We start from the raw sequence: 11380 nt of genomic DNA, 5'->3' as shown, positions 1-11380 counted from the left end.
AAAAAAAAAAAAAAAATGACAACATAACATTCATTTTCACAATTAAAGTCTTTCCCTCTTAACCATCATAGAAAGGTCTTATTGGTGTGTAAAACATTCGTGGAAACTAGTAAGTAATTTGTGTTTGACAAACAGGAAGCCAGGGTGATAATTGAGAAAGACAAAGGCAAGTAGGGTGTTTTTTTTTTTGGGGGGGGGGGGTATTTTGATTTAGAAGTCTGTCTTTAGGGGTTTTCAGGTGCTGAATCTTCAGAGATGATACCTTCTTTATGCTGGTATGTCAGAGTCCAACTAAGCAATGCTTGTTCTTCTCTGTTCACACTCTGCCATTTATTCTGTCCCTTGTGTTCCTAGGCTTTATCTGACATTGAAACCTTTTCTGCAGACCTACTCAAAGGAATATCAATTTAGCTACAAATGCATTTTTAAATAGTAGTATTGTTTACTTTTAAAAATTTTAAATGTATCAACTTTCATAGATGATGAAATGTCCACTAAGCATAGAAAAGGGATAGATTGTAGTTGTCATATCATGGAAGGTTTTATTTTACACTTCCAGGCACAGAAAATTGCAGGGCATGAGTTTGTTTGGGTACAGAGTAAGAATTTAACAGAAAATCATAAAACTAATTGAGAGTTTGTTTCTAAAGATAATTGTAGAATGCATCTAAAATATGTTTTGTCTTAATAAGATATTGGTGTGGTATATATACTATAAGTTATAGTTTTTGTGTGTGTGCTGGGCATAGTGGCAGTTGTCTATAATACCAGCACTTGGGAGGTGGAGGCAGGATGATCCCGAGTTCAGTGTCTACAGATAGAACTGACCCCTGTTTCAACCCTGCCTCCCCAGAAAATACACTGTTTTTGAAAGAATGAAATCAGGAAATAGTATATTTATTAAAATACATTGATTGGCTGCTATGACCAATTATTAAGTAGTACATATGTGCTTTCCTCACTGAAACTTGGACTCTGGTTTGGAGGACCGACCAAGCAACATGAAACAGGTAATCAGGTCAGGCAGCAAGAGAGAATAAAAGAAAAATAAAGGTGACGGCTAACGTTGCAAGGATGGGCAGCTACTTAGGGAATGTTTATTTGAAATGTTACTATTATAGTCAAGTCCTGGGTGAAGAGAAGAATTCAGTCAAGTAGGGATGTACCCCAAGCAGAGAGGTAGCTCATACAAAGTTGCTGAGGTGCATATGTATTTGCCATGTGTTAAAAGGAATCTTAGAGGGATTAAAATTACCTCCCAGCATGGTGGTAGCAACACATGCCTTTAGTCTCAGAACTCAGGAGGCAGAGGGAAATAGATTTCCAAGTTTGAGGCCAGTCTGGTCTACATAGTTTATTCTAGGACAGCCAAGGCCATTACAGAGAAGCACTGTTTTTTAAAATAATAATAATGAATTCCAAGCAAAGAAGAAGGCATAGTTTGGATTAATATGACCTTATAGAATATACAAAGAGTTTGGATCTCCACACCCGCTTTTAATATTCAGAGATTAGGCGAGTATTCCACCATTAATCTGTATCCCTTACCCTGGGCTCTCTTTTTAAAATAGAATCCATTGGAGGATTTTAAACACAAGACTACTGTTATTAAAATCACTTTGTAGATGAATACTCTTAGCTGCTCTATGAAGAATAACTTTAAGAAGCAAGGAAACCCCTATAGGGTTATTATTTTTGACCAGGGAAGAGATTAATGTAGTAGCACAAAGGGATGGGGGAGGAAGAAATTTATTTCAGTGATAGGCATGACAGGGGTAAGAGAGAACTCCTAAAATTTTGCCTGAACAAACTGTCAAGCTAATTATTAATGAGAAATTGGTTTGCTTAGAGTGGTGGGGAAGGTGGATGAAGTAGAAATTATGTTTCAATATTATAAACTTAGTATGCCTGTTTGAGTCTGGTGAAGATACCAAGTAAGTGTTGGAACATAAGCTCACACCTCAACATACAAGTCAAGGATGCAGCACACGTACATTTAAATACCTAGAGGCCTTTGCAGAGATTCAACTGAGTTCCAAAGGGTTAAAAAGGATACAAATCAAGGTTATCCAGTTGATACATATAACTCATCAGAACCTTTTTCAGGCTTCAAATTCATTGCATACCTTTTACTATAAGGGCTCTGCAGGTTATACTAGGCAAAAAAAAGTGTACTGCATGCCTCTCCTTGTAGGAAAGTGTCTACCCTAGTGAGTCTGTGGCATAGGTTCAGAAGATAGTCTTGATGGAATTCTGTCTCCGTGGTTGAGTTGTAAGGATGCTGTTGTAGGTCTTCAAAAGTACAGTATAAAGCTCTAACTTCTTGCTCTCTTTCAATGCCCCACATATTCTGGACCCATTCTACCAATTCAGCAAGTACCCACCATTCCAAATGGACACAGCTCCTCACCCCCCATGGTATGCAGTACTCATTCTTCTTTCCAAATTGTTATCTCCTTTTTGCGTTGCTTTTCCCTAGCCATTGCTTTCAGACCCAGAGATAAATTGTGGGCCTTTGAACTCTTTTAATTCTCATGTAGCATAAACTGACACTTCATTATTTTGTATTCCAAAGCGGATGTGATATGTACTGCTTATTTTAGATTCGACATCAATACATTGCCTTAAGGTACTATCCAACATGTATACATCTTTTCTTTTAAAGTGTAAGCTTTTTAAAGAGAAAATGCCCTCTTTAAGATTCTTTTGTATTGCTATATGCTAGCATGCTATTAATCAGAGAGTAGATATGTAGATATGTAGCAAATTACTTTCTTTTAACTCTTCTAATAAAACTTCACTATTCCATTTTTAATGATGTATTGTTTTTTCTTCTTTAGGCTTTTCAAGATCTCCCAAACACATTGGATGAAATCGATGCATTATTAACTGAAGAAAGATCAAGAGCTTCCTGCTTCACAGGACTGAACCCTTCGGTAGTACGCCTTTCTCAGTCTCCATCCTACAGTTCTTACACTGCTATCTTCCTCAGTGCATACATGCACACGCACATGCCTGTGTGTACCCCTGTGTGCCTGCGCACACACACACACACACACACACACACAAAGTTCTTTCCAGTACTTGCCTCCCACACTGTACTGGAGCTCTGGGTAATAATAAGCTAGACAGCAGGAACAATGCCTTAAATGCCAGATTCTGAATCTATTAGAATTTTAAATAGAGTCTTCCTAAGGAACACAGTGTTCTGTGCCTTTTCTTTATAAAAAGAATAGTTGAGTTAACTTGAAATACAGCAGTGTGTATTTTTTTCAAGGATTAAAAAGTAGCATTTTCAGTATTCAATAGTATAAATTAATTGTACAAATAATGCAACGTAGTGGCATTTTTAGCTAGTAGTTTAATTGATGTAAATTTTTATATACTTTTATCCTTTGATAAATTTTTCTTAAAGAATTTTTTTTGACCAGGTGGTGGAGGAATACTCAAAAAGAGAAATAGAAATACAGCAGTTAACCGAAGAACTAAAGGGGAAGAAAGTTGAACTAGATGAATACAGGGAAAACATTTCGCAGGTAATTTTTATCCTTATGTGTTGCCATGAATGGAATGAGAATACAAAATAAATGTTCTTCTCCTGAGACAAATAGTATTTTTATATCCGAATTGACTGTTCTAGAATTTGTTTTGTGTGAAGTCTTATATCAGAATGGATAGTACTGCTTTCAGCGTCGGTTTGTTTTGCCTCTTACTTGTAGGTGAAAGAAAGGTGGCTGAACCCCTTAAAGGAACTAGTAGAAAAAATTAATGAGAAGTTCAGCAACTTTTTTAGTTCCATGCAGTGTGCTGGTGAAGTTGATCTTCATACAGAAAACGAGGTAATTGTATTTGGGGTGTAGTTTATAACCAGTAATTTTAATCATGTACAAGGAGTACGTGTAAATTTGTTTCCTTTGGAATTATACATGAAATTTTTGTTTACTGGAAAATTATGAAAAGGAGGAAAGAGATCAACTATGGCTTTCTAACATTAGATTTGCTTGGTTTGGGTTTGGGGGTGGTGTTTATAGAAGTGGCTAATGCCTTGCTATTTTTCAGCCAGTGTGAGGGAATGGTTATTCAGTTGTGTTGAATGAATACAGTGCTTTAAAAATCAACCATTCTCAACTTAAGAGCCATAAACAAATTAGCAGACAGTTGAGTTTGTTTTTTGTGTTGGGTGGTATTTTCTAAGTTTTTGAACTTTCAGTGTAGGCAAAAATGACATTGAACTCCCCTGACGATCTTCCCTCTACCTACCTCACTTCCACTGCCACGCTCAGTTTTCTTTGTTCTTCTTTATCACAGATTTAGAAGAAAATAGGTAATATGCTAATTCTTTGAACTACAGCTTTATGCATTGCTATTTTGAATAAAACAATTTTTTCATTAAGAAAAATTATATAAAGGAGGGCTGGAAATGTAATGACATGGTCATGTATGCTTAGCTACATGGGCCCCTGGCTTCAGTTCCCAGCACTATAGGCGGGTGAGAGAATGAAGAAGAAATGACTGGATTTCTCTGAATATAATTGGGAAAGTGGAATCAGCAGGATTGTAAGTGACAAAAGGCTAGCCATCTTTTGACCTTAGTTAAAAGTTTTTTGCTGGTATACTGAGGTAATTTATTCTCATTTGAATGTGTCAAAATGTTTCCAAGGTGAAATTTCTTTTAAATAAAAGTCAAATTATGCTAGGACAGCCAGGGCTACACAGAGAGACCCTGTCTTGAAAAACCAAAAAAAAAAAAAAGTCAAATTATTAAGAATATTTTAATATCTTTAAATTTTTAGATTTTAGCAAATGTTCAAGTTTTCATCCTTTTACATGTGAAACAGAATAGTACCATTTTGTCCTTTTGAGGAGTTTTGCCTCACAAGCTCCCTCTGCTTCATGTGAAGTATACCTGTGAAATACCATTTTAAGTCCTAGGTTTGTGGTTTTAGACCCTTCCGTAGCAGTTTACCACACAGTCTATGCCTTGCCGTAACTAAGAGATGTATGGATAATACTTAAGTTCCAAGATGCTTCCTTTCTTAAAGTTATCTTGTTTAATCTCTTCAGATCATCTTTTTGGTTTGGGGTTTGGTTTTGGTTTTTTGAAACGGTTTCTCTGTGTAGCCCTGACCATCGTAGAACTCACTTTGTAGAACAAGCTGACTTCAAACTCATGAAAATCCACTTGCCTCTGCCTCCCAAGTGCTGGGATTAAAGGCGTTCCTTGCCACCACCTCACCCCACCCCACCTCCAGCTGTTTAATCTCTTATAACTATCCCGTGAAGCAGGAACTTAAATCTACCCTACTTAAAAAAAAAACTGAAATTTACGGTAATTTTACTGAATGTCACATTGCTGTCAAGAGGCAAAATATCAGACTCCTTATCTAATCCCAGACCAAGCCTAAACTCTTAGATAAGTTTGATTACTGGCAACATCGTCCTTCTCAGACAGTATATTTATCAGTAGCTTGACTGTGTGGGGCATAAATGTGGCCAAATAGACTAGGTGAGGCCTGTGTCACAGAAATCCCATCCATTATAATTATATCCTTTGCGTGGGGCTCTTCCTTCATCTTGTACTGTTCTTAACAGTCTGTTTTCAGTGCACTGCTATAGAAAAGCCTCTCTTCCCTTTCAATGTTTTCTTCCAGACCTTCCCTCTTTTCAACCTTTCCCTGTGTCCCCTCTGTTCTGGCTTCCCTGTGTCTCCTCAGTAGTGGGTCCAGAACTGGCTTCTCTAACCAGAGCTTCAGTGAGATGGGAAAAGCTAGATAGAGCAAGGCAGTAAGAAGGACTGTCAGTAACAATGAAGAAGTATGGTTTAAAAGGAACGTAGAAATTAAAACCATTATAAGTTATTATAGTAATGGAGTTTGTTTACTTGAGGGGTTTGAAATGGAAGGTGAACAGATTAAAAGTATTATTTCTAAAATTTTTAGGGCATTACCTGAGTCCTTTTGTATTTATGTGTGAAGCAATTTGTGGTTCAAAAAAGGAAGCTCTTGCTTTCTTACGTGTCCAGAACTGGAACGTGGGTGTCTCGTTATAATAGCAGAGCCAGAGCAGAGTCCAAACTTGGTGGGACAAGCTTTGGGAAAGTGTCCTGTGCTGTTTGACAAAGTATTGTTGAAAATAAGGCAGCCAAAACTGTAACCAAAGGTGGCGGCATACTTCCGGAAACGACTCAAGGAAGAGTATTGCTAGCACCAATAGTAGCTATGGGATATAAATCTGAAGGAAAGGGTAGAAAGATTCAGCCACTTAGTGTGAGAGTTAATACGCAGTTCTTCCTTCAGAATATGGAGACACCACATCAGTTATAAATGGCATCACTTAGGGGTGGTGCCATTCTTACAAAGAATGTAGACTGAAATAACTGTTGTAGTGGCATCCCATGAGCCACCCCCCGCCCATTCCACTGACATTCTGTTTTATCCATAAGTAATTGCCACACTTTCTTTATAACTACTTGATGATACTCAAATTAAAATAGTGAATAAATAAAACACTTTTTGCAGCTCTTAGGCCTCTGCTATGAATGTATGCTACATACATACAATTCCAAAGATTTAATGTGAAAAATGTAAAATATTCATTGCTACCGTTTTATATTGTGATGTTAAAATGACATTTTAAATAAATAAAATATACAATTGAAGCTAATTTTACCTATTTTCTTTTAGTGTTTTAGAACTCAACTGTTGAATTACCTGTTTCTTGTACTGTGTCTCTCTTGATTAGGCACCTTGGACCATTTAACTAGTTAACTTTAAACTAGTGTTAGATACTTCACTCTTAAGGTAAATCTGAATCTGAGTGACCTGGAATGGCTAAGAGAAGTAAATACACTTTAGAGTGGTCTCAGAGTTGACAAAAGTTATATAACACCAAATGCAATCTTTTTTATTAAAGTTTACATTTGTGTGTATGTGCACACCCATGTAGGCACTTGAGGACTATTAAATTTTTTAGGTAGTAATTGTTACATTTGCTTTTATGATTGATATATTTGATATGTTTTCAAATATTGAGTGGAATTACCAGAGACAGTACTCATTTTTCAACTTTTTATGTTTTACAGGAAGATTATGATAAATATGGAATCCGGATTAGAGTAAAATTTCGCAGTAGTACTCAGCTGCATGAATTAACTCCTCATCATCAGAGTGGAGGTGAAAGAAGTGTTTCTACTATGCTGTACTTGATGGCACTTCAGGAGCTTAACAGATGTCCGTTCAGGGTAGTCGATGAAATTAATCAGGTACAGTGATTCCACTGGAGGGGAACCACATCCTCTAATAGGTACAAATGTAACAATTGTTTTTATGGCTTTAGGGTATGGACCCAATTAATGAGCGGAGAGTATTTGAAATGGTTGTGAACACTGCCTGTAAAGAGAACACATCCCAGTACTTCTTCATCACACCAAAGGTGAGTAATGATACACACTTAATGATCACATGCTTAGATGGCCCCTGTGTCTTAGTTTTGGAGAAGATTGGGACTGAGATGTAAATATGAGTAGGAAAACTAAAAGTGAAGCTAAGGGATTATGGTAATGTTTACATTCATAGAAGGGACAAATTGAGTGATACACATAATTGGAAATGTCATCTGTCATCTTAGGATGTGATGGAGGAAGCACATCGTAATGTTCCAGAACTTAGACTTGGTTCTTGCTTCTGACACTCACTGCCCTTGTTTTGTTTTGTTTTTTTAAAGATTTATTTATTATTATACATAAGTACACTGTAGCTGTCTTCAAACACATGAGAAGAGGGAATCAGATCTCATTATGGGTGGTGGTGAGCCACCATGTGATTGCTGAGATTTGAACTCATAACCTTCGGAAGAGCAGTCAGTGCTCTTACCCGCTGAGCCATCTCACCAGCCCCACTCACTGCCCTTGTAAAAGAATTCTTGTTTGCTAAGAGACTACTGGGAATGCAAGCCCCAGACTGTCTATGCTTCTCTGTCGTGCCACATACTGCTCCTGTCCTGAATGCCCACTGCTACTACCCGGCCTAAGTACTGACAGATCAGCTTTTACAGCAGCATAGGCATCTTCGTAGAGAATTTTCCATAATCTAGAACTGTTGAAAAGGGAATTTTCCTTTTGTTAAATATAGTGCTGTGGGCTGGTGAGATGGCTCAGTGGGTAAGAGCACCCGACTGTTCTTCCAAAGGTCCGGAGTTCAAATCCCAGCAACCACATGGTGGCTCATAACCATCCGTAACAAGATCTGACTCCCTCTCTTGCAGTGTCTGAAGACAGCGACAGTGTACTTACATATAATAAATAAATAAATCTTTAAAAATATATATTTAAAAAAATATATATAGTGCTGTGGTACATTATCAAGTAAATATATTTAAATTTGCTTTTATTAGTAGTCACCTGTTTTTCCCTTTTTCAACTAAATATTCTTAACTAACTCATTGAAGAGTCTACCTAAATGAAATAATGTACATTTTTTTTTAACTTAATCATCTTTTATCAGATCTGTGGGCTAGTTAGATCTGCCCCTATTCTATTTCTTTCTTTTTGGGTTTTGTTTTGTTTGTTTGTTTGTTTTCTTTTCTTTTTTGTTTTTCGAGACAGGGTTTGTCTGTGTAACCCTGGCTGTCCTGGAACTCACTCTGTAGACCTAGCTGACCTTGAACTCAGAAGTCCACCTGCCTCTGCCTCCCAAGTGCTGGGATTACAGGCGTGCACCACCACGCCCGGCCCTACTCTATTTCTTAGCAAACTCCTTGGTTTAAAAACCAAACCTCCCTCACACGTCTCAGGCTAGCAGTCTGTCACAGCACAGTTCCCAGCCGTAGAAGTTTGAGAAGTGTTTTCAGTGCACACTCCTCCACAGTCTACCTAGGAAGTATATAGTCCTAGTTGACTTGTAAATAGAGAGGATTTCCAGGCAACTGGATGGTTCAGGTCAGTAATTAGGCCAGGCTTCAGATATGCTTATTGGAGAGCTGTCAGTCTGGCAAGTTGATGAATTTGAACATATGTAAGGCTGAAAACCTTTGTTTCTAGGTATATACTTTAATTATATGGCAATTTGTTTCGATCCTTACAGCTTCTACAAAATCTTCCTTATTCTGAAAAGATGACAGTATTGTTTGTCTACAATGGTCCTCATATGCTGGAGCCAAACCGATGGAATTTAAAGGCTTTTCAAAGGCGTCGACGAAGGATAACCTTTACTCAACCTCAGTGAGAGGAAAGAAAGGGAGGGGCCTTCAGAGGTTGTTTTCCTTTAACTGTTTATGTGTCGCTCAAGTGAATAAAAGTTAGCAGATTTATTGAAAGAGAAAGATTGGTTATTTTTGGAAACCTGCTTTTAAAAACAAATAGGTTGATGAAGTAGAGACCACAGTGACTCTGGAACATTTTCTAGTGAAAACTAAGTCTTCAGTTTTGGTGGACCTTGTCTCATTAGTCCTCTGTGAGCACGGGACTGTTGTGTGAAGCTTTGTGCTGCCCTTCAAGTGTGGTGGCACACATCTAGCCCAGCATTTAGGAGTAGGAGGCAGGAAGGTTATGAGTTTGAGTGGTTTCATGTGTCATAACAGAAAAGGCTATTTCCCGTTGCAAATCGAAGGTATGGTAGAGTAGGATTTCATTCACAGAGCATTTACTAACTATAGCAGTGCTGGGTGCAGAACATTCTGACTTTGAGAGAGAATAAAGGCAACTCAGGATTAGAAATCCCACTTTTTTTCCAGTATTATATTTAGTTCTTAAAAACAAGTATGGGAATGTCTGCTTAATAGATAGTGCTTGACAGCAGATCTGTTAATTTCTTCGTGTTAAAAAAAAAAAGGTTCCCTTATTTTCATAGAGAATATGTTATAGGTAATATGTTATAGGTTATTTCAAAGAATTGGGAAAACATATGCATGAAGCTTCAAAATGACAGGAGGACTTTGAGAGATCACAAGGTAAAGATGATATGGAATGTGGCTCAAACATTGGCAGGGTGAAATCAGGTGACAGTAGTTAAAGTGTTGTGGTAGGGTTTTTATGTTTGTTTGTTTATTTGTTTGTTTGTTTAAAGTCGAATGTATTTTACATCTTAAATTTCTAAAACATTTTTATAATTACTTTTTGTAAAATTTTTCTTAAGATTTCATATACGAGTTTTTATGATTTGTATTTGAAATTTCTCTGTGCTATATAAAGAGTGAAGGCAATGAATTGATTGAAAAAAGAATCAAATCATGTTTTTAGAATTTGTAGGTCCTTCATTATACCCAGTATTTTAGAAAAATCTCATATAAATTGTTTTCTTCCACCTTGAAATAATTAATTGAAAACCATTTATTTTTCTCTGAAGAATGCTAATTAACAACGCTAAACAAATTCTGTTCTTTTAAAAAACTAAATCTTGAAAGAAAATAGAAATATTGTTGAATAGTGGACTAAACCATGTCTTTGATGATACTGACAAAATTATTTTTTTGCTAGCCTGAACAAAGTTTGGGCTTTGTATATTATTGTAATAGCCAATGAAATTTACATTTGTATTACATTAAAAAATAATGGAACATGAGTTTATGTCCTCTAAGACATTTTCTCTTTTAGAAGTTGTATTTCTTTTGAAAACTTGTAAAAGAACCCTCCCCTCCTGAACTAAGTCTCTAAATACATGTAGTATAAAGATGTAGTATAATAAATACATGCAGTATAAAGATGTAGTATAAATACATGTATAAAGATATTTTAATACCATTTTTATCAGCATGAACAAGTCAAAAAATTAAAAACTTGGTAGCATATTAGTGAAGGGTATTACTAAACATTTGTGGTGTAATATCTTCACTGATACATGCTTGATGTAGTTTGGTTTTATCGTATCAATGTGAAACAAAGACAAAGCATACTTAAAACTCACATCATCAACCGGGCATGGTGGCGCACGCCTTTAATCCCAGCACTTGGGAGGCAGAGGCAGGCCTGGCCTACAGAGTGAGTTCCAGGACAGCCAGGGCTACACAGAGAAACCCTGTCTCGAAACAAAACAAAACAAAAAAACTCACATCATCAGCAATTCCATTTCAGTTTACATATGCCAAAAATAATTACATATCACGCTAACAAGCTTTCAGAGAGCAAAAATAATGTTCTGTTTTATATTGAACTTTGGTCTGGGAAGGATAAATTATGTATCATTTATCATATTAAAAATAGTCAAACATAATATAATGTCATTTTCTGCAACTGTTGATTTTTTTTAATTACAATCAAATTGTAAAAATTCCAGGTAAAAGCCTGATTTGCTAAATAAAATATTTAAAACCTGACAGTTAAAAATATTTTTAATGACTAAATTTTTACATTGATTTGCCTAAGATCAGTCTCTGTTAGAAAGTTTTT

At 36.4% G+C, this 11380-nt stretch overlaps 1 protein-coding gene across 2 annotated transcripts in view; it reads left to right on the top strand.

Moving 5' to 3' along the window:
- Smc5 (structural maintenance of chromosomes 5) overlaps positions 1-10981 on the top strand; it is a 64983-nt gene extending 54002 nt beyond the window's left edge. Inside the window, exons 19-25 of one of the 2 annotated variants that reach the window (XM_021191596.1) lie at positions 2374-2418; positions 2841-2936; positions 3432-3536; positions 3720-3839; positions 7082-7261; positions 7336-7431; positions 9081-9304. In XM_021191596.1, the coding sequence (XP_021047255.1) occupies positions 2374-2418; positions 2841-2936; positions 3432-3536; positions 3720-3839; positions 7082-7261; positions 7336-7431; positions 9081-9221 (783 nt within the window). In that variant the 3' untranslated portion in view covers positions 9222-9304. Of the gene's footprint in view, positions 1-2373; positions 2419-2840; positions 2937-3431; positions 3537-3719; positions 3840-7081; positions 7262-7335; positions 7432-9080 lie in introns of both variants that reach the window. The other variant, XM_029540129.1, reaches the window with a different exon arrangement.
- Positions 10982-11380: the final 399 nt, after the last annotated feature.

The sequence above is a fragment of the Mus pahari genome, chromosome 1 (genome assembly GCF_900095145.1).
Source record: "Mus pahari chromosome 1, PAHARI_EIJ_v1.1, whole genome shotgun sequence".
Taxonomy (NCBI): Eukaryota; Metazoa; Chordata; class Mammalia; order Rodentia; family Muridae; genus Mus; species Mus pahari.
The sequence above is the reverse complement of the archived record's forward strand: the minus strand, read 5'-3'. Positions and strand labels throughout refer to the sequence as shown.